Raw genomic sequence first — 23,168 nt, 5'->3', positions numbered from 1 at the left:
ATCTGTATGATATGCTAAGTACCCAAGGGTCATTACAAAAACTTGTTTCTAGACAAGCTAGTTAAAAAAAATTAAACGTTACATGTTTAATCCAATACTCCATATGATGTAAGTTTGATTTGAACAATTTAATTACCATAATTAAATCATTATCTGCACCAGATCATGTTATATTTGTTGCGTTTGAATCAGGCCTGACAATTTAGTAAAGAGGATCGAACCTAAAATTTCTCCGGAGGGGGTTGGATCAGATTCAAGGGGAGGTGATTAAAAGGGTGGCAAAATTTGGATTTTTGTATAAAATTATAAATAAATTTTAAATTTTCCCACATGAGCAGAAGGCAACTGCTTTATTTCTGGGGAAAAAAATAATTTACGAGGCAATTAAACAAGTGAATCAAATGACGTCGAAAAACAAAATCGAAACAACATTATGAAAATGCAGCAGAATTAAGATATAAGCAGTTGTGCTTATGGGCGAGTTCTTGGGCAGTTGCACAAGTAAGACACAAGGGTCAATTTTTTTTGCTAATAACAAAGTTTATGTTTTGTAACAAAAAAACAAACATCTATTTTAAGAAGTCCTCTTGGCGATATTTGAAGCTTGAGAAAATTTGCATCATAGGCATAATTGTATTTGAGGGTGAGAAAATACACGTAAAGTCAAGGTTGTGCAGCTTCAAGGAGTTTCTCATATACTTGTCTGGCGCTCAAATCCTCCACCTGTTTGATAACGAATAATGAATGGCGTCATGTGATCCATAAAATACAACAAAACGAAGGCCCGAACAAAATAGGAGACAAGTACAAAGGATGTGTTGATACTTATTTTGTAATAACGACAAAACGAAAAATAAGATTTTGCACACATCTTTAAATCACAAAGTAAAACGGCCGTGTTAGAAAATTTTAGTCTGGTGAGAAAGCAGAGGCTATGACAAGCTAACAACGACAGCATATGAGAAAACTGTCATAAAGAAAGGATGGAATCAGCGAAGTCAAATCACTGATCAAGGCTAGGAATTAGCAAAGAGGAAAAAAAATCAGTCAACAGAGTCTCTACCGGGTTTAAAGACAAGCTGCTAGGAGGTGAAATTATCTCTATTGTCTCACCATGCTTTTAGGAAAGTATGTCAGAATCAAGGATATACTTCGAAACGCGAAAGACAGATTCCATATGCCGTTTAATGAAGGTATAAAATCTCAGTTTTCAGGTCAGAGATCAACGGAGACGATTTGAATAGCACATAGTAAGGTTAGGACTGATATCAAGGCGGCAATGAGGATGGATACTCAATTACCAAAATTCAAATGCTGCCATCGACTTCCTCCATAAAAGAATTTGAACTAGACGATTACCATTCAAAAAACTTACATCTCAGAAAATTTTCTTAATACATTCTAAAGAATTGAGAATTTAGCTTATACTCGGGATCAAGATTAATCAATTCTTATAGACCCCAGATAAATCCGTTCCTGTTCTCTGTTGTTTTATTTTTGTTAGATTTCTTGAGCCAAGCACTCACAAACTCTAAAGAGGCAGAGGGGATGTAAAATATAGTGGATTAGACATACTAAATTGAGTTTAATTTTTTCCTTGTTGGTAATAGGTGTTATAGTCTGTAGTGTCAGTTGTGATTGTAAAAAGTTTGAAATAATCAAAGTATTATACCACCTTCGAAACTTAATAAAATCTCGTCTTTTTACGTACTGCACTTTATGTTTGTCTGTCTATTGTCCTTGTTCATGTTATATCCCAAATGAATGTTACTCAAGTCTTCTACATTTTATTTATTGCCTACAGCTCTATTTAAACCTAGAGTCGACAAGGTCTTAACCAGCTTTGTACAAAATCAAATTGTTCATGAGACGGTAATGGTCTGTGCACCCACCAACTTCTAGACTGTAATATCTCTTACCTGGTACTGACAAAGCACGATGTAACTTGCTTCCTCGGGATATCCAAAAAGAAGCAAGCCACACGTACGATAGAGTGACCACAATGCAAGGGACAAAAATGGCACTGCCATCTATTAACTTACATTGGATATCAATTATCACAAATTTCCTTATTTAATGGTAATCCAATGGGGGGCGGAAAAAGGAAAGTTACTCTCCTACACCTGAAGAAAAAATTCTCATATTTCATGAATAATTTTTTATGAAGTCATGTTTCGCACCCTCTCCAGTTTGATTTTAGTTTATTATAAAATAATTTGAATACTACAGTTTAAGTTGCCTTCTTAGTCCAAATTTCTGACCTTTGGAAAAAGACAGCACCACCATAGCTCTTCACTTCTGGACCTGTGTCTCTTAGACTTGGCATGATTCTACAGTTGTTACTACCAGTTTCTGGGCAATCAAGGTAGCACTCATTCATTGATTATATAGATTATCTCTACTTCCATTTTCAGGGTTTCTAAGAAATACGCGTGTCAGCAAAGATACCAGGCTTAAAAATTTGGTTTAATTCTTGGGCTCAGGTAAAAAATGAAATGAAACCAAATAAACTAAATCAACAAATCAAGTTTGATATAAAGCAAAAGGGCAGCCTCTCATTCCACTAAAAAACACACAAGTTAAAAGAACGAAATTCAAGCACCAAGCTTACCACCAGGAGCTTTGATTTATTATTCCACCCTCTTTGGAGAGTCATCTGGCTCAGTTTCAAACCTAATACCTATTTCCATGCATTTTTGTCAGGTCAATTTGGATATTTTGTTTCAGAGATTGTAACAGTTGCTGTGACTGGTGATTAGACATTAAATAACTAATCTAAGTACCTTTCCCATATATTCTAAAAGCTCATTGTTAGCTTCCCCTCGGGCTGCAGGTGCGGCAACAGTAACTCGAACATCGTCAGCATTTACTCCTGAAATTAGTTAAGAAACAAGGTTGTAAGAAAAGAGATACATTTTCCGAACTATCATGGAATTTTGTCGAAATTAAAAAATGCATCTAGAAAACTGGCGACACACAAATGTGGAACAAGGAACATGGTGCTTTTCCCACATGTCACAGATTCATATTGTGGGAACCAAGCTATGCACTAAATGGACGCCAAACCAGTAACTAGCACCTAGGTGGAGACTAGACACCGCAAGACGGATTCCACGGTATCAACATAATAAATCACATATTATAACTCCAACACAATAACATCAAATTTAAAATGCCTTCAAAATTACACAACTAATAGAATATCACAAATTTCCTCTACTTCTTCTCCATAATTTTCAACTTGTTCGTCATCATGCACAAACTCAAAAACATCATTGTGATAATCTTCTTCTTCTTGGATGTAAGGTCATCCTCGCGAGAGGTTCTCTAACTCTAGATCACTGACGAAGATGAAGTTTGATGTGTTAGGATAAATCAATAAATCGCATTTCTTTCAGGTCTTTGATTAAGAGCCCATAAAAAAACTACTTTTCATTTTTTTAATTGGTAAATTAAAAGCCCAAAAACTTTTTAAAAAACCCCCTAAAAAAACCAAAAAGCCGCCTAGGATGACCGACTTGACACTTTTCGGTGTGGTCGGCCGGTGCTTAGGCCGAATTTTAGAACATTGGTGGGAATTGCAGCAAACAGTTTTATTAGATGGTCAAAATTTCCTATTTGAAAATTTTCCAAACCACGAGGAGAATACATTTTTTCGTAAAAATATTGTTGAGAACAGGCCGAAGATTAAACAAGAATGATTTCTTGATAACGAGTCTAATGAAAAGTGCCTTCACAAACTAATGATAATTCTTTTGCCTTGTGCGAAAGAATTACACATATTGCCATAACATGGTAACCTTATGAAGAGTATCAAGAACATTTCAAATTTTCAAGGAAGCACTGAAGAGAGTAAAAACCTTAGAAGCCTATTTTTTTTATATAAGCAACACACACATGTGAATTAAAATGCTGGAAATTCAGCTACTAAATAAATTAAATGGTGGAAGATGAAAGACAGGAAGCCTCATAAGCTCACGTTCCAAAGCGAGGGTATCATAATTTATTCAAGACAATTTAAAGTTTCACTTCTTAACTTTCAAACACTGTCCAGAAAATACTAGCTTGCAGGCCGACTGGCTGAGACATTATTTTAATGCATCGTAGAAAGCATTTCTAACACAATCAATGCAGCCACCTACAGTGCTACACCATAGTGTTATCATCATTTGAAAATGTAATTTTTCTCATGCCTTTTCTTGTTGTGTGACAGTCAAAAAATACTCCTGAGAAACGCCTCAACCTAGACAAGCTAGATAATTCCTATGATTTCAAACTTCCCGTACAATCCTTATCTTATTAGCTTCTAATGTCTACGGATTGTACGAGATCAAAAGGTTCAAACTTTCCATCAACCCAATGGACCAACTGGTAATAGCAATTTATGCTGATCATTGATCTAATAACAAGACTATTGTATTAATTGCAGAAGTTCTGCAACACATAAAAAGGTACTTATGATCCAATTTTTTAACTATCCTGATACGAACACATTTACTGCTAGAGAAACAAAATACCGAAAAGAAACTAAAAAGCACATTCAAAGGCATGGCTAGTTCATATTTCTTCGCCCGATAAACTTTGAAAAGAAAATCAAACAACTAAAAATATTGATCCCTAGAAATTGAACATTTACGTAAATACTTATCAATCAATTACAGCATTAGAGCCAGTTGACTGTTGGATTACTTGTAATTGCTGAGCGTTGTGAACGGTCTTCCACTTCGATGGCCACTTGAACAAGGCCGCCCTCTAATTGCGATATGCAGGGCGGAACAGGAGCATCCTAAACCATATGACACGTGTAAATTGCATTCCACCAAAAACAGTTATCCAACAGGGAGAGTTAAGTATGTAAGGCTCCAGAGTGCATGCCATAGCAATGATGAACAACAGAAATAGTAATCTGACTAACCACCCAAATTTATAACATGTACAGAAAAAAAAACGACAAGGAACAAAACTCACTTTAAAATTGCAATCTGACAAAACTTTACAATGTTACCTGTGGATTAGTTTCAGCAGCAATTGTACTAAGTGCACCGTCTACAACATATATGATGGAAGCAGATGCCATATCTTCTTCAGCGCGATAGCAAACAAGCAGCTCACAACCCACACAATTCATTCGATACTGCTTCTCCACTTTCCCTTCACCACTGAATCAAATAGATCCACAAAATTCAGAAGACGTAAGATAAATCTAGATCAGTGCAAAACAACTTACAGAAAGTTACCGCTTCAAAAGAACCTTTCCAGCTTCACTAGTGTTAAGCCTCGCAAGATGCTTCTTCCTGTCCAAGACATAAGCTTTGTCCGTATTTCTTTTGGGCATTTTCTGCAATTGGGTATCTATAAAACATTGTAATTGATATTTCTCAAGAGCTAAAAAATGAAGTGTAATCAGAACCAACACATATAAAGCATTAAAAAGGGAATAGATCCATCCAGTTAAAGCAACAGAAATCTGAAACAAGGCAATCATCCAAACTCAAATTCAATTACACTACTGGATTAGGGATTAAAATCTCATTCAGGATTAAATTTATTACCGGTAATAAGAACATGAGAGCTGCAATGCTTGCAGTAGTAGACGAAGAGATCGGAATCGGGACCTTCCGGCAAAGCGTCCTCGCTAGAGTATGTATGCGTCGTTCGTTTCGGCATCTCTCTCACTTCACCTGTTCACCACACACCATACTTCAAATTTTATATATAGAAAATAATTTATTTTCTTTTTGTTTTTTTTTTTGGACTTCTTTTTTAATCATACCATATAATAAATTTTCAAATTTAGTTTTATAAGGCTTCTTTAGACCATTTTGGTGTGATAACAATGGCCATATTCATTTTGATGGCGATGCAAACTATTCGTACTATCGCTCCTTTGTTTGCCGGCAAAGATTAGCCAACCAAGTGGTTAACGAGTTGGCTCGTCGAAGTTTGCAGTTTCACATCAATATTTTGTTTTTGACGTATTTGTTCTTATACAAACTTGTATTGACTGACTTATTTGTTTAAATGAATGTTGTTTTCATGCTAAAAAAAGTCAGACTCATTTGCAGGCGTTTGATTTTTATAAACTTATGGTTTCAAAACATAATTATTAATTTTATGTAATAAAGATCGTTTTGCAGGGAAATATATGCTTCTTACTCAAAAATAATATATGCGTAGATATATTTTATCTGGACAAATATTACGTATAGGACAATACGAATACCTTTTCTCGATTTATTTTTTATTTGGTGAATTTCATCATCCAAAAGAGAAATGGGGTTTTTATTAAAAATAATTTAAATTTTAAATTTTTTTTCAAAAATACTTTAAAAAAAAACATGTATCAAAACTACCTCAATCCGCTGATGAGAAGGGCGGACGCTGCCTACGTGTAGCAGCGTCCGCGCTTGGTAAGCGCGGACGCTGCTCCACGTAGGAGCGTCCGCGCTTCTCATTAGCGGACGCTCCTACGTGGAGCGTCCAATCAATACGTGGCCCTTATTGATTCGTCCAATTCGATTCTTATCTTCTTCCCGTCCTCTTCTTTCATCCATTTATCTTGTTCATCCATTTATCTTCTTCAGTGGTGCTCTCGTTTATCATTTCCTACCTGCAATATTTTTTGAAGTTGAGAAGATCTACAGCATTTTGCAAAAATGGCAGATAATAGAAATCCAGAAGATCTTAGTGTCCTATATTTACAGGCGACCCATATATCATCAAGAGTATCTTCGTTAACCGTTGATGATATTGTCAAAGTGAAAAGGTCAGACAATTTGATTTGGAAGTTATATACCAATAATTACTTACACAGGCGTGTATTGTCATATTTAAATCATATGGGTTTTTATGGAGTTTTAGAATGTGGCTCGCAAGTTATTGATAATCATTTGATTACTGCGCTTGTTGAACGTTGGAGACGTGAGACACACACGTTTCACTTTACATGTGGTGAAGCAACAGTTACACTACAAGATGTTTCAATAATTTGGGGTCTGACAATTGATGGTGAAGCAGTAACCGGAGTAGACGTGTCGCATAAAGTGGAGGAATGGCAACACATATGTTTGGATATGTTAGGATTTGTGCCAGAATCAAAATATTTGAAAGGTGGTCATCTGTCTATGACAGCACTACATGATCATTGTATATCTAACCTTGTCAATGATGAAACTTCAGAGGTAGATGTTGTGAAATTTACTCGTTGTGTTGCGTTAATGATTGTTGGAGGAATAATGTTCCCTGATTATCAAGGAGGGTCAGCTAGACTAATTTTTTTGCAACTGTTACGAGATCTTGATAACGTGAAGTCTTATAGTTGGGGTAGTGCAGTTTTAGCGTTTCTATATCGTGAGTTGTGTAACGCGACACGTGTAGAGAAGTCTACAATGGCTGGACCTTTATATATCCTGCAGGTATCATTAATGTGATGTGATTATTTAACACGATATTTTGTTTAAATTTTTTAATTTTTTTTATTATTACACGCAGATATGGGCATGGAGCATGATTAAATGTGTTAATCCCGATCGAGATGGGTTAACATTAGTTGTACCTCCCGTTGATCCGGATGCTTTAATTCCAGTTTCTCCATATGGTGCACGGTAATATTTAAAAATTATTTTTGTGAATATCATCTTGTATATTTTCTTGATATATAAATTTTTTTTGTAACTGTAGGTGGATGTATGGGTTTAGTTACACACATTCGCCAACACATTCTGTCAGAATTATAAGGGATTCGCTAGATCGTATGAATAATAATGAGGTATTATAAAATTTTAATACGTAATAGTGAATAGCCGAGTACTATTATGTTTTTATTCATCAAATTAATATTCAATTTTAATAATTTTTTTGCAGTTTAATTGGAGCGTATACCAGAAAAATGACATAGATGTGAAGACCATTATTGATTCATACGACAACAAAATATGGCGGTGTGTTTGTCCCCTTATTTGCTTTGACATCGTGGAGATGCATCGTCCTAATCGGGTAATGCGACAATTTCGAAGGCGGCAATCAATTCCAGGGTCTGCCGTCGACAATGACGATATGCATAATATCACGAGAATAGGACATCGCAACACCAACTGGAGAGATTATCATAGGAATTCAATTGAGTTGTGGAATAATAGGCTGAGATATGTTTGTAAAGGGGTGCGACACGGGCGAACGACGCAAACTGATGAAGATTACTTTGAATGGTACAATCGAATAACTGTGCGCTCGATCTCACCTGCAGTTACTGCCGTTGGTTTTCAACCACAACCGTACAATACTTTTGTTGGAGAATTTAATTTTCAACAAAATTTTAGTACGCCTTCTCCGTTTTCGCATCAGTCTTCATTTGGAGGGAGAAGTGACATGATTGGGCAACCAAGTGGGTTTGCAGGAGGCTCTACGATTTTTACGTCAGGTGAAATGAATATTGCAGGAACCTCTAATACTCAGCATGATTTTTTCGGTGATTCAGGGTATGGTGACTTTCGTCCGTTTGGTCAGACAGATTTTCAGACTCCTTATTGGTCGAACACACAAAGTTTCACGAATTTGCTTAACGTCGGACATCAGCATGTTGTGAATGATACTCGACCGCAGAGGAATGTTATATCCCCTATCACTTATCCAGAGTATTCAAACGAAAGAATTCCTGAAAATATAGGATTGCGTAGAGGGACGAGAAGACGCAATCCACCTGACTGTGGAACAGGGAGCCATTTGTATCATTTTAATTATGACGATGATTCTGCTCATTAATTGTGACTATAAAATTTCAATTGTTGTACATTTTGCGTTTTTGCACCGTGTGAATGTTATGATTTCGTAAGTATAGTGTTATTTAAAGCATTGTAGATTATTTTATTTCATCAGTATCAGATTAATAAAAGTGCAGGAAACAAAACACAAGTAAACAAAACTGAAATAAAACATATAAACAAACAAGTTCCAATTCTTTTTACATCTTACACACCTGAAATGAAGAAAATACACAATCGAAAAATAAGATGAAAAAACATAATTGACTTCCATATCCTCGACTTTGTTGTTCTTCTTTTCAACCTGTTGATCTGCGTTAAGTAAATTGTAATTAAAGCACGATAAAATATAGTACATTCAATCTATCCAATGAACAGTAAAAGATAAAGAAGAACAAAAGATCACATACCTCACTCATCCTCGTCATTATCTGGTGGTGGCACTCCCGATGCATTCCCCTGTGGCTGATAGTCATACTGAAAATTGAACGGAGAAATGAACGGAGGAGGTGGAGGAATGGTCCCTGGGTCAACACCTCTATGGGCCATCATTGTATGCATCATGGACTCCAAATATGATATATGTTCATTGTGGTTCAAGTTAACTCGTTCCTGGTGTGCCACGAAGGCAAGAGTTTCATCTACTTTCTCGTTTAGGGACCGTCTGTGGGGTTGTTGGCGACGCGGGACGGCGGTGCTCGATCCACCTGTATCGCCCTCATCCGTCCTGAATTCTAAACGTCGTTTAGCATACTTACGCTGCCAGTCCTGGATACAAATGGGCTTCATTGGTTGCAGCCACTCTTCATCATCACGGAACACAACGCCTGCCATTGCACACAACTCTGATATGAGACATGGAAAGAAAAGACCGATATGTCTGTTATTAACGCTTATCAAAATTTGAGAATTGATAAGCTTTCCCACATTGATTGGGTAACCCTGAGATATAGCATATAGCACCACGGCTCGCTCTTTTTGAACTTCACTTTTGTGTGACACCGGCATCATTCTCCTTGCCAAAAACAAATACCAAAGAGCATTATCGGCCTTCAGATATTTTTCATCAAAACAACTCGGTGATCCCCCTACTGGTTTCCAGATCGCCCCTGGATGACACAGGGTGTCGATTATCACAGTATAATCGGGGTTAGCAACCAAAGCCTGGAAGGTGGAATCGTCGACCTCGGGCGTTTCTAAAAAAGCATTGATTATCTCAGAATCAAATGACACAAGTTTACCCCGAACAAAAGCTTTGTCATCCGTCCTCTCACCCGCATTTGCGTAAAATTCTCGCACGATCGAGACCACCGCCGCTCTCGGTTGAGCTCCAAATTTCTCCCAGCTGCGCCTATCCAAATCCACAAGAGGCCCAACGTATCGATCCTCCCTTTGTCTACGAAATCCCCGCTCGGTAATCGGGTTTCTATTGATTTTGGCATGTTCATACCGAGCCTGCGCCGCATCACTAACAAATCGAGTTCTATCAAACGAAGAAGAAGACCCGAGATTACCTTTCACCTTCTTGGGAGCCATTGTTTGATAATTAGATGAGGATAATTGAGTGATATTTGGAGAGTTGTAGGAATATTGGTAAGGAGATAAGGAAAAGGGGTGGAGGGAAGAGATTTGAGAGAGATTTGGATAGTTGAAAGTGTATGAGATAAATAGATAGGGAAAGGAGTGGAGGAAATATAAAGGAGAGGGAAAGAGAAAGGGGGAGGCAGCAATGCATGCGCTCGAGCGGTATATTGTTACCGCTCGAGCGCACGCTGTGCGCTGGAATTATTTCCAGCGCACGTAACGCGCCCGAGCGGTAACTTGTTACCGCTCGGGCGCGAGGGGCTCTGGAAAATTTCCAGAGCCCCTCGCGCTCGAGCGGTAACAAGTTACCGAACGAGCGCGACTTGTGCGCTGGAATTCTTTCCAGCGCACGCAACGCGCCCGAGCGGTAACGAATTACCGCTCGGGCGCGAGGGGCTCTGGAAATTTTCCAGAGCCCCTCGCGCTCGGGCGGTAATTCGTTACCGCTCGGACGTCGGCCGTGCACTTGAAGTCTTTCGATTTGCGCTGGGATTTTTTAAATTATTTAAATTTAATTTTAATCGTGAACATAACGTAAAAACAAATAAAACATTAAATTTCTCATTTATCATATCAACGATTATTATAATATCAGAAAATAATTTATCCATGATGTCTCTGTCTAGAAACATTTGTGTCCATCTCATTTCGCAATCGAGTTGTTCTATCTCTACCAACTCTTCTTCTTTCACATCTAACAGGATTGTGTTGCAACTCGAAAGGTGGAGGATCCCAGTAACGCTCATCTGCAAGAGGTTGAAATCTGCCTTCGTAAGTCGCTAAGTACTCAGATATGTTATACCATGGTTGCACTAGTGTCGTGGGATCCAACGAGTGCCACTTCGCGGTACAAATAGCATGAGAACATGGTATGCCAAAAATCGTCCATTTACCACACGAACAATCACTCGTTGCTAACTTCACCACCTGCATATGTTGGCCACGACTTGGTCTTCCTACAGTTGCAACAGAAGCAGTTTGATCACGTACATCATATTTGGCAACACGATGTTCACTAGATTTTCTCGCCCAATTGTCATACTTCCGAAATGCATAATCTGACCACATTTGATTTTCCTGAACCATTCGAGCACCTCTAGTCACACGTTCAATAAAATATTGTACGCACCTCTGAAGTGTCAAGTGTACTATGGCAGATATAGGAAGTCTACGAGCACCCTTCAACACACTATTTAAACACTCCGACATATTTGTTGTCATCACCCCACGACGCCAACCACCATCATGTGCCAAACTCCATTTTTCTTTCTCAATTCCAGCCAAATATCGGTGCGCCAAAATATTTTTTTGTTTGATTGCCTCTATTATTGATTCAAACTTACAGATTTGATTCTGTGTGCCTGCCGCCCAGCATAAATCTTTCAGATGCACGTCTTTAAATTTAGCGTTGAAGTTTGAACACACGTGTCTCAAACAAAACCGATGCACACCATGTGGAGGTTGAAAATAGGGTAGATCTGCAGTTGCACGCACGATTCCCTTATGTCTATCAGAAATAAGACACACGCCATTTTGACCACGAACAACATGTCTTCCGAGATTCTCCAAGAACCATTTCCAAGAATCTGTTGTTTCTTCATCCACAACAGCAAATGCTAGCGGTAGAACCTGATTGTTCGCATCCAGAGTGACACCGATCAACATTTTGTGCTTGTATTTGGAATACAAGTGTGTACCATCAACACTAATTATTTTCCGACAATGCCGAAACCCATCAACACACGGCCTAAATGCCCAGAAAACATAGTTCAGTGTCTTACTCATTTCGTTGTTGCCTCTGAGATGCTTCCACTCCACAACTGTTCCCGGATTGTATTTTGACAAAGCACACATATATTTCGGTAGTAATTGAACCGAGCTCTCCCATGTACCGTAAGCAATTTCCATAGCACGTTTCAAACTTCGCCATGCCTTCAGGTACGAGATTTGATAACCATATTTATCTTTCACATTTTCAATGATGTACTTAATCTCGTACGAAGGATCACAACGAACAACTCCCAATAGCGTATGTGCCACCATCTCACTACTCAAGTTCTTATGGTCTATACCAACAGACGTAGATATACATGTGTGAGGCCCGCCATATTTTGTTATTTTCCAATAACCTGTCTTGGCCTTGAATGAAGCCCGCAGTCCCCATCGACAAATGACCGTAGAAGAATTATTTTTACAACGTAACTTCAACAAACTGCGTGTGCTATCCTCGACACGGTACTCACGCCTGACAACTCTGACAGAATAATCTTTCACAGATGCAATAAGATCATTCTTATCTTTAAATAACATGTTGACGCGTAATTCACCTCTATCCGGATTGTAATAGCTTGATTGCTCTCCACAAGGAACATCGATAGAATCAGGATGCTCTTCCCCAAAAAATTTATTGAAAAATGATGGTATTTCAGAAGTGTTTGACAAAAAAGGTACGGTCTGCCTCTGCAATGTGTCACGTGGTGGTTGTCGACATGATGTCCCCTCATCAGGATTCGTAAAAATATTCACTTCATCATCAACATTCGCATCGTCTTCTTCAGACTCGCTGTATGATATATCGGGTTCAGAATCAGTCCTCCAAATATAATCATTATTGGCCTCATCCGGACAACGAGCACTCGTATCTAATGTTGGATTCGACCAATATGGAACATTATTTTGTTCCGACGAGACATTTATAAATTGATCCCAAGGCCCACATACATCATCGAAACTCATATTACCGAGTCCTTCAGTAACCTGTGGAACATAAGATTCTTGCTCCTGGAAACCACCATATATAGACGTACCGGGTTGGTTATAAAAACCTGAATCGGATGCATGTGGAACGTAAGATTCAGGATCATCAAATCCAACATTATGCTCAATTGAATTTGCTTCCACGTACAGATGCAACACATGCATGTTGTCACATTGCATTATGAACTGTAAAGCATCGTCATCAACGAGATTGACTTCAATTTCATGCCAAGATGCTCTCTCCATGAATGAATACTTGGTTGACATCTTCAAAACAAAATTCGCTGGATCGATTGCTAACATTTTATGCACAACTTCAACTAAATCCATTAAATTAATGGATCGTGATACTCGTATCGGTCTAACAAATGGAATGCTATATTCAATCGATTCATTATCGCTAACTATATGACCACCAAAATATAAGAGTACGTCGATGTTAGACATTTTTCTCTGAGATTGGAGAAAAATTCAAAGAGAAGTGAAGGAAAATTTATGAGAATTGTTATCTGATTCAATCGAAAATTTTTTAATTATATAAGACTCGTTTCTTTATTATTGGTCTTCACGTGAAATTTTCAGAGTATTGACTTTCACGTGAAATTTGCAGAGTCTTGATTTCTCAACTTTCACGTGAATTGTTCAGGAATCGTTCGTACATAATCAGACGAAACGATTGGTGTAGGAAAATCGATAAAATTGTAAACAAAAAAAAATATATAAAATAGCAGCGCGGTAAGCGCGGACGCTGCTCCACGTAGGAGCGTCCGTTGCTGACAAGCGCGGACGCTCCTACGTGGAGCAGCGTCCGCGCTTCCGCGCTTGGTAAGCGCGGACGCTGCTCCACGTAGGAGCGTCCGCTGATGACAAGCGCGGACGCTCCTATGTGGAGTAACGTCCGCGCTTACAAAGCGCGGACGCTGCTACATGTAGGCAGTGTCCGCTCTTCTCATCAGCGGATTGAGGTAGTTTTGATACATATTTTTTTTTAAAAGTATTTTTGAAAAAAAATTTAAAATTTAAATTATTTTTAATAAAAACCCAGAGAAATGGGATACGGTAATTTTTATTTTAATTACTCGACAAGATTTTAAATACTATAATAAGTTGACAAATTTTCGCATGAGTATGTTTAATGTAGAGTTTGGATTCCGTGAACTTGAATTTTTCAGCTTATGATTTTAGCTTGTTTATTAAATAAATTAATAATATGAAGGATTTCAAAATTCCAACTCTTTCAAATCTCAAGATATCACAACTTGGAAAAGTATTATAACAGCGTGCACAATCACAAGATATAAAGGGAGCATTCAGCAACAACATTTCAAGTTCTCAAACAAACACTCGCAAATGTATCGTTTAAAAGTTTAATAAATCGTCAGTCAATTCAGGACACAAAATTGAGTATAATAAAGATGCTGAAAATGAAAATAAAGAAAACAGAGCCCAGAATGTCTTGGCAATGACGAAACTCCATCCCAACATCTCGACTGCCGATGCCGATTTCTTGTGGAAGCTCTGCCCAAAAAGGAAAACAAGTAAAGTTCACCTCTGAGAAGAACAAAACACTAGCGGAGATTAGGAATAAATTATCAATATTTTAGACAACAAGTAGCACATTTGCATCCATGTTTTGGTCAGTAGACTTTTTCACATAAACTTCTTGAGCACATTGGAATAACCTAGGAATAAACTTTGCCATATGGATTGCCAAACAACACTAGACGGATAATTTTAGTCAAAAGAGAGACAAAGAAGCTTACAGATTTTATTGAAGGCTGCAATGTCACAACTTTGGACATATTCACTTATTGGTTCCACGGTGAGGTGTTCCTCAATGAGCGTATCAATAGACACCAAGTCATCCACAATGGTCATCATAATCTGCAGCTTCTTGATACCATATCCTACGGGGATAAGATGAGCTGCAAACACGATGCATCAACACGTTATTCTTTCCACGTGATTTCAGGATGAATAAATATGTATCCAACTTGGATCGATGCTCCATCACAAGAAACTCCGAACATGGAAATATTAACAATAGTAATCCCACCATACCTTTCTGCTTAGGGTACAAAATTTTCCAACGCAAACCAAAAATCTTAAGGTGAAATATCAGTGAACTGAAACCTTGAACCACCTAAATCATTCATGAATTGCTAGAGAATTACTTACATGCTCCCCAGAGTAGACCTTCCATCTGCACGCTTCTAACAGCTTCCTCGAGCTTTTTCATGTCTGTTTCATCATCCCATGGTTTTACATCCAGTAGGACAGATGACTTCCCAGCTGAAACAGAATAACATGATCCATGTGTTAAACTAACATGGCTGTATATGCAGAAATTTAAACAATCGCAAACATAAGATCAGAGTGAATAATGTCCCTAAAACAATTAAGGAACTCACTATCAACAAATTACAGCTCATTTAATTGAACACGATTAACAATTTATAGAACAAGAAAAGAAATAATTTCTTGCACGGATATAACGAATAACCCACATTCTTTCTTCTTTCCAGATGCCTTCACAGATGCCGCACGTTCTTCAGCAGCTTTCTTCTCCTCCTCAGTTTCCTCACCAAACAAGTCCACATCGTCGTCGTCGTCCTCCTCAACAGCTGAGGCCTAAAATACATACATGCATTAACAAGGTCATAAAAAACTTACATCAAAGGTTAGAAGGTTAAACCAATAAATTAAATGACATAACTAGAATAGTGGATAGACAAAAAACTAAACAACTAATTAGGGGGTCAAATTGACAAAACTTTGAACACCATAATCCGAAAAACAATGCAAACAGCCTATTTTTAATATCTTGCCTTACTGTCTGCAACTGGAGGAGTTGCGATTGCCTCCTTAGAAGCTGGAGCTGACCCTTCAATAGTCACACCGCATCCTTCACCAGAAACTCCACTGTAGATGCCTAATCATAATAAATAACAAAACCTAAAGAATGTTAATATTTAAGTATGTAATTAAAAGACATACCTGATCCTCAACAACGCCTCAATATGGTTGTACCACCGTGATACATTCACAAAGTCAGATGGGGGAGGCTTCACAAGGGAAGTATGCACAGTGAGATCGTCTTTTGATGCGTGATACCTGGGACAACATATGAAGAAAATACTTAACTCACATACATAGCCAACAGAACAGTTTCCACCGTCTTAGGCCTTTCATAAAATTAGTATAATAATCAATTCTCGTCCCCATGATCCCTATCTTTAATCACAAACATCTGCCTTCATATCAACAAACAGATACTAGAGTTCTTTAGGTTCCAGGAATTATGACTCCACACGAAACTAACCCACAAACAAAAAAGTAGCATGTACTTGGGTGGTGTGGTCACAGAAATTTCCCATCAAACATTTAAATCACTATCAGAGATTCAACTGAATACAAGAATAAAATACTGACCCAGTTATATAACTGCGAGATAAAAGGTACTCATCGAGCTTCTTGAGGCCAGATTCCAAACTAACGTCGAACGAAGTCATGGCTTAATAATACACGAGATCGAATCGAACTGTTCTGCACCGCATGAATAATGTTGAATCAGGGGAAAAAACTAGCAGCAAAATCAAATAGACATAACAAAACAAATCCGAGCGATAAAAATTGATACCACACACAAATTAGAGTACGAATACACACATTTGCGCAAATTAGGGTAAAAGAGATCTGGCGGAAGACTTACAAGCGCGGCGGCGTGAGTCTGGGCTCTGGAGTTGGGGATACTTGTTATGGTGATTTAGGGTTCACAGGGGCTTTAAGAGTATGATTCCAGAAAATTAATTTACTTTAAGCCCAATAGGTTTGGAATATCTGATATTTGATCCCTTAATTTTTTTCGTTTTACTTTTTCGGAAAATTAAAGATTTTTCTCCACATTATTATTAGAAAACGGGTTTTATTTTAAAAATAATGTATTTTTAAAAATCAAAAATAATATAAAAAAAAACATTTTCAAAACTGCGGAATGCTGCTCACGTGAAGCAGTGTTCGTGCTTCGTAAGCACGGACGCTGGTCCATGTAAGCGACATCATATATATCAAAATCGTCGCTAAAATTAAAGCAGCGACGATTTTTGAAACCGTCGCTCAAATTGAATCTGCGACAGTTAAAATAGTCGCTCAATGCCAAAATACTGCGCATAATTGTATCAACAGCGTGCACATGTACGCCGCGGATAATATTGAACTTTCAACGGCTTGCAACTTTGTAGCGTGAAATGTACGCTACGGAAAGAGAATTTGGGCGCTGTGAAAAGTCATTTTGGTTGTAGTGAAGATAGAGAAAAAAACAGGGATGGCTGACATATTCCGTCGTTTACGTGGACCAGCGTCCGTGCTTACGAAGCGCGGACTGATTCAGGGATGGCTGACTTTGGTTTGTTTGGTCAGCAGGATTTTCAGACTCCGTCTTGGTCGAACATACACAGTTTACAAATTTGCTTAATGTTGGTCCGCAGCATATTGTACATGACATTCGAGCACATAATGATGTTGAGGAAAATGAACAACATTCAATTGAGATATCCCAGTCTTACGACATCTCCACAGTCCCAGGAAGCACCAATTTTGTTTCCATGATCATTTCAAGATTGGCATCATCACATGTGCACAGCCTCTTTTGCTTGATAAGCCATGAAAAACTTATTTTTTGATGAATTTATTGTCTGTTTTTTTCTCTATCTTCACTACAACAAAAACGATTTTTCGCAGCGCACAAATTCTTTTTCTGCAGCGTACATTGCATGCTGCAAAATTGCAATCCGTTAAAGTTCAAGATTATCCGCGGCGTACATGTGCACGTTATTGATACAATTATGCGCAGTATTTTGGCATTTAGCGACGGTTTTTTAACCGTCGCTAAAGTCAATGACGGTTTTTAACCGTCGCTGATTCAATTGCAGCGACGGTTGGTATATCGTCGCTAAAATGAGCGCCGGTTACAAAAACGGTCGCTACTTTAATTTTAGCGATGGTTTGGATATATTCCGTCGCTAAAATATTCCTTAGCGTCCGTGCATCATAAGCGCGGATTGCCATAGTTTTGAAAATGTTCTTTTTTTTTTAAATTATTTTTGAATTTTTTTAAAAAATTACATTATTTTTTAGAAAAAAAAACCTAGAAAACGATAGGCATTAAAATGGATTTTAAATTATTTTTTATTCTAATGAAAAAAATAATAATAGTAGTAATAAAACTATGTTTGATTCAATCGTTTGGATCATTTTCCAATTTTTCAAATATGAAAGTTTTCATTTGTTCAATAGAATACGGTATAGTTTGGTACATGAGATAAGGGAGAGATTGATAAATAATCCTCCTTATCCCATGTTTGGTACATTTTTAAAAAGCTCATGATAATATCATGGACCCTTGATAAATAATTTTTTAGAAGGATAAAATGTCCTTTCTATTAGGTGTGATAATTTTAATTTAAGGATAAAATACACTACAAATGACTTAATTACCCTCAATTTATAAATGATTTTTATAAATCTATGTCAGTAAGTAGAAATTAAAATCAAATAAATATTTTGATTTATTTTTAGATATTATATAATATGATAATTATATAAATGAATTCGAGATAATTATATAAATAATTTTTATAAATCTCAATAAAATTATTAGTATCACCCGATTAACATTAAAAATTGTTATTTGACTTGACTCACAAAATCAATGGCTCAATTATCATATTATATAATATATAAAATTAGATAAAAATAAATAAATAATGCAAGCACTATCTGCGCATGAACATATAAAAAATAAGAACTCAAGCAACAACTTTGAAATTGTAAAATTTATTATGATAAGATTAATTTTGTCATTATAATGTAATATATAAATTTAATCACTCTTATTAAAATCATATCAAACATTAAATATAATATCATACATCTTATTTATCCTTAACTTATCTTTATATTATATATAATATGTTTATCCTATCATATGTACCAAACTATGCCTACATGTACAAATCCTGTAGAGCAAATTACGTCAACGCCCATAATAAAATTTCGGTAATGTGAAAAAAATTTCATCCCACAAATTTTTAAAATTTTGTTCTCTCAATTTTATCTAGCTTTTTTTTTGGTGTATTTGTAAACATCATTTTATCTTTTATACTTTAAATGATACATTAGTATTAGACACAAAACCGTCTATTTTGGTCTATATTTGTTCGAAAAAAATGCTTTTTTGAAAGATTAACTCGAAACGCGGGTAGAGATCCCCGATTTTTTCGAGTTTGGGTTCGGTTCGGAGATTTTTTAAAATCTCCGATGTAGTTCGAGTAGAGTATGAGATTATTATCTCCATCCCGGAACTCACCCGAAAATAATATCAATAATAAAATAATATTATTATTATCAATAATATAATAATAATAATATTATTATTTTTAAAATACTAATAAAAATATTATTATTATTATTGATATTAATATTATTATTATCACTAATAATAATAGATAATAATAAGTTTCGTTTTGAGAAAATCTCTGAATCCGTCATCATCTTGACATATTAATATTTTTAAACGTGAATGAGGACAGAAATAAGAAGTTGATCCCGAACTTTCGGGTTTGGAGATTCTCCGAACCCAAAAAAAAAAAGAATCAGGACGGGTATTGGGGTGGGGATGCAAATCGAGGACGGAGATGACAAACCGACCCCCCACCCCCATTGCCATCCCTAAGTAAGACTATTACTTGCATCAAATAAGTTTATTATTATTATTAACAAGAAGTTATAAATTTGAATTAAGAATCTTTCATATTAATGCAAATACATTCAGCCAAAACCTTAAAATAACATTTTTGAAATAATTGACGAAAACTATAATTAAGTTTTTTTATATAAAAAAATCGAGTCAAGAAATTTAAGAGGTGAAACTTGATTTTCTGTATAAAATATGCCGACAAGAGGGATCAACCAAATTCATCCCTACAAACCCACTTTAAACTACAATAAATAATAAGAGAATAAGCACATTTCATTAGTTGCATCCAATATATAGATATATAGTCAACAATGGATTAAATAAAAACGTAATGTGAACAGGGAAGTCGATGATTGTTCATGCATGGGAAGTGTTTCATTCGTGACAAAATACAATGCCGAGTCACGTTCACTATCACAAAAAGAGGTTCAACAAAAATTGAAATGAGCTAACTGATTATCAGAATTTCACATCCTTTCCTGCGTACTGATTGATTGTCGAGGTTCTCGTATCAACAAAAATCCTGCAATGGCGCACACAAGTATCATTGAGTCGAATGATGTTTAAGCAGAAATCCCAGCGGTAATCAAATTTACCTAAGAAAAGTTGGGAAAACTAGTGAGATGTGACAACATTGAAGTAAAGAGTATCTGGATCATTGTTCATTGATGCGTACTTCCGCAAGATGAGGGAAAAATCCCCCATGATTGCCTACTAAAAATAAATTTAAGCAAAGATTTTTCTCTCTCGAAGCTACTCTCACGGTCTCGCTTTACTTTCAACACCAAACCACATGATGCCACCTCAAAGGTTTAACTTTATCAGTGATGCTTCCAAGAACAATAACATGACATAGAAAAGCTCATCTCCACGACTCCATCAGTGACATGAGGTGAAGAAAAAGAAGACACGCCATAAAACCACAAAGAACCATAGATATTAAAGGACCATGGAAGTTGTTCTACATGCATTATTGAAACAAGGTGTACTGAGATGTACTAAATAAGAATTTGTATGCACAAACAATTTTTGTCCTAACAAGTACTGTAGAAACTGCTATACAAAAACAAAACAAATATTCGTTACTCGGGAAGTAAAAACGAATTACTATTACATTGCATTTCACATTAAATTCATAATATTTACATTTAAAGTCTACATTCAAGTATGTATTGATGTTTTAACCCGCACAAAGAGATGTGCTTCATAGTCAATGCAAGCACTTGACTAGTATCTTGAGCCTTAAAGGCTAAGCACCACTACAGCTTGAGCCTTGAGGTGTGCTTTGTGGGTTTTCTAATCATACAAAATGCGCAGAATAATTCATACTAAATTCACAACGGTTCTTTGCTGTTTCAATGTGGTTATCAGTTATATAACCACTGTGGATGACGGATGATTCATGGGGGCCACATTTCCAATTTTGTTGCTTTTTCCCTTTCAAAAACTTTTATCATATCGGAATGAGAAATTTCAATTCATAAGAGGAATTTCGAACTCGGTTAAATCAATAACCGAACAAATCTCTAAAATCACACAGATTTAAATCAACTTTTGTGGCAAAAATCAAATAAACAATGACATAACGTAAATCAGCAAAATAGGCACCTATTCGATGCGAACGAAGCATTAAGAAGCACCGACGATGATATTGTTGATAGGAATGAAGATCAATTTAACAAAAAAGCCTACGAATCCCATCACCACGAACCCGATCGCCGTACGAGTCGCTACCTTCGTGAATTCTACATGCAGAAATTAATCACACCAGAAATTACTCACAATATCGAAGAAAAAACAATAGATTAGCCATCACAGATTCATAGTTTTCCGAAGAAATCGCACGCACCTTTGCGATCGGGCTTGTGGCATCGCTTAACGAGGCGAACGCTGTCCTTGGCGAAATCTCTGAGCGGATCGAAAACCTGGTCCAAAGCATCCATCTTCCTTCGATTCGATTTCAATTCTCTCTAATTTCCCGAAGAACCGATTAGTGTGAAGCTCAGATTTCTCGGGATTGGTTTATGTTTGGGGGAAGGGTTTCAGATTCGTTGAAGCCAAATCAGATGACGCTATGTTTAAATACCAAAATAACCCCGAGGAAAACGAGTTTTTGTATTTGCAATAAATAAAAAGAGCAATTATTTATTAAACAATATTTAGTATAATTTTGAAGGATAATCTTTTACCCTAGATGAAAATATGTGAGCTTAATATGATATGATTTTCTTTTCCATTTCAACATTTTCTATTGGTTTAAAGTGGAATCTATTACTTGAGAAATTTGGAGTAAATATTTTGTGAAAACTTTAAACTCAAGCAACATAATTATAAGTTAGAGCTTTAATAGATTTTTCATAAAATGCTTGATAAAATGTACAATAAAACTCTATTTGACTTTTCAGTTTTTTATTGATAAATTTCATTCCAACAGTATCGAATTATACTTTTTGGTTCTATTTGTGTTGCGTTAAGTTGGGTTTTTTTTTAGGTTTTTTAGGTGTCAAAAACTGAATTTTTATTTGAAGCTTTTGTCCAATGATTCATATTATAGTTATTTTCTCATTTACAAACCTATTTTTATAACTTTATTATTTTCAAACTCATTGTATACCGTTGCTTTGTTTTCTAGGCTATGGAACTTAATTGGATTTGTGTTTCTAAGTTCAACTTTGTTTTTTCAAGCCAAAGATTGCTTCTTACAAAGAGGTATTGTATCTGTATGTTTTTCTTCTTTTGCTTTCACTTTGTTGTTATACTTTGTGTATATTGTTTGGAATGTGTATCATACATCATCCGTATATCAATTCTTAGCTTTCAACTTTCCATATGATTTTTCTATACCCCCTCATCAATTGATTTTAGATTGATTGCGAACAGATTATCCTAGCAACCAAAACCTACTTACTTTGCTCCAAACTCCTTTATCGAGAGAACAAAATGCTTAATCGGACTCACCATCGACCGAATTACTCATCTGGAAGGCCAACAATCGAGGTAAGAATCGGTTATACATCTGTGATTTAGTTTGTGATGGCTTCTATGTGCGTGATTTTTGGTTTCTTTGTTGTCCTCAGATTATTTTAGTATAAATAAAATTGAGAGTGAATACCTCTAGGTTTGCATGTATTAACTGTCAAGTGTTGTTTTATACTTAGAATACCTTGGTCAAGTTGGCTTTTTTTCACGTGCAATTATGTGTAAGAGGTCAGACATTTTTTTTGCATTGTAGTCACGTCCGTGGATTAGTTGCTTACGCTTCAAGTATTTATCCTAATGTCACCTGTGATATCCTTTACGCTGTCATGAGG

At 36.4% G+C, this 23,168-nt stretch overlaps 4 protein-coding genes across 7 annotated transcripts; 1 reads left to right on the top strand and 3 right to left on the bottom strand.

The window, feature by feature from the left end:
* Positions 1 to 407: 407 nt before the first annotated feature.
* LOC140805768 (UPF0235 protein At5g63440) lies at positions 408 to 5,717 on the bottom strand. 2 transcript variants are annotated; one of them, XM_073162068.1, is made up of 7 exons: positions 5,553 to 5,717; positions 5,238 to 5,352; positions 5,006 to 5,159; positions 4,690 to 4,786; positions 2,784 to 2,872; positions 2,612 to 2,680; positions 408 to 723 (listed from the first exon to the last, which is right to left on the bottom strand). In XM_073162068.1, exons 1-7 carry the CDS (start codon positions 5,665 to 5,667, stop codon positions 664 to 666), a joined length of 699 nt encoding a protein of 232 aa, XP_073018169.1. In that variant the 5' UTR covers positions 5,668 to 5,717; the 3' UTR covers positions 408 to 663. The 2 variants fall into 2 exon arrangements, with proteins under 2 accessions (XP_073018169.1, XP_073018170.1); XM_073162069.1 differs by having other exon boundaries at positions 5,238 to 5,338; positions 5,553 to 5,713.
* An 857-nt stretch (positions 5,718 to 6,574) lies between these two features.
* Positions 6,575 to 8,790, top strand: LOC140805041 (serine/threonine-protein phosphatase 7 long form homolog). Its single transcript, XM_073161225.1, has 4 exons — positions 6,575 to 7,415; positions 7,492 to 7,604; positions 7,681 to 7,768; positions 7,864 to 8,790. Exons 1-4 carry the CDS (start codon positions 6,657 to 6,659, stop codon positions 8,758 to 8,760), a joined length of 1,857 nt encoding a protein of 618 aa, XP_073017326.1. The 5' UTR covers positions 6,575 to 6,656; the 3' UTR covers positions 8,761 to 8,790.
* A 5,603-nt stretch (positions 8,791 to 14,393) lies between these two features.
* LOC140805767 (elongation factor 1-delta-like) lies at positions 14,394 to 16,922 on the bottom strand. 3 transcript variants are annotated; one of them, XM_073162064.1, is made up of 8 exons: positions 16,813 to 16,922; positions 16,533 to 16,646; positions 16,098 to 16,214; positions 15,929 to 16,022; positions 15,608 to 15,731; positions 15,279 to 15,392; positions 14,864 to 15,025; positions 14,394 to 14,618 (listed from the first exon to the last, which is right to left on the bottom strand). In XM_073162064.1, coding segments are annotated over exons 2-8 (693 nt in total). In that variant the 5' UTR covers positions 16,613 to 16,646; positions 16,813 to 16,922; the 3' UTR covers positions 14,394 to 14,616. The 3 variants fall into 3 exon arrangements, with proteins under 3 accessions (XP_073018165.1, XP_073018167.1, XP_073018168.1); XM_073162066.1 differs by having other exon boundaries at positions 16,533 to 16,641; positions 16,813 to 16,917; XM_073162067.1 differs by lacking the exon at positions 16,813 to 16,922 and adding an exon at positions 16,770 to 16,786.
* Positions 16,923 to 20,112: 3,190 nt separating this feature from the next.
* Positions 20,113 to 21,943, bottom strand: LOC140805766 (protein transport protein Sec61 subunit gamma-1). The gene is made up of 3 exons (XM_073162063.1): positions 21,707 to 21,943; positions 21,466 to 21,602; positions 20,113 to 20,380 (listed from the first exon to the last, which is right to left on the bottom strand). Exons 1-2 carry the CDS (start codon positions 21,798 to 21,800, stop codon positions 21,487 to 21,489), a joined length of 210 nt encoding a protein of 69 aa, XP_073018164.1. The 5' UTR covers positions 21,801 to 21,943; the 3' UTR covers positions 20,113 to 20,380; positions 21,466 to 21,486.
* Between the last annotated feature and the right edge of the window lie 1,225 nt (positions 21,944 to 23,168).

Source organism: Primulina eburnea, chromosome 11, assembly GCF_022965805.1.
Source record: "Primulina eburnea isolate SZY01 chromosome 11, ASM2296580v1, whole genome shotgun sequence".
In the NCBI taxonomy this organism is placed as follows: Eukaryota; Viridiplantae; Streptophyta; class Magnoliopsida; order Lamiales; family Gesneriaceae; genus Primulina; species Primulina eburnea.
This window is presented reverse-complemented; position numbering and strand designations above follow the sequence as displayed.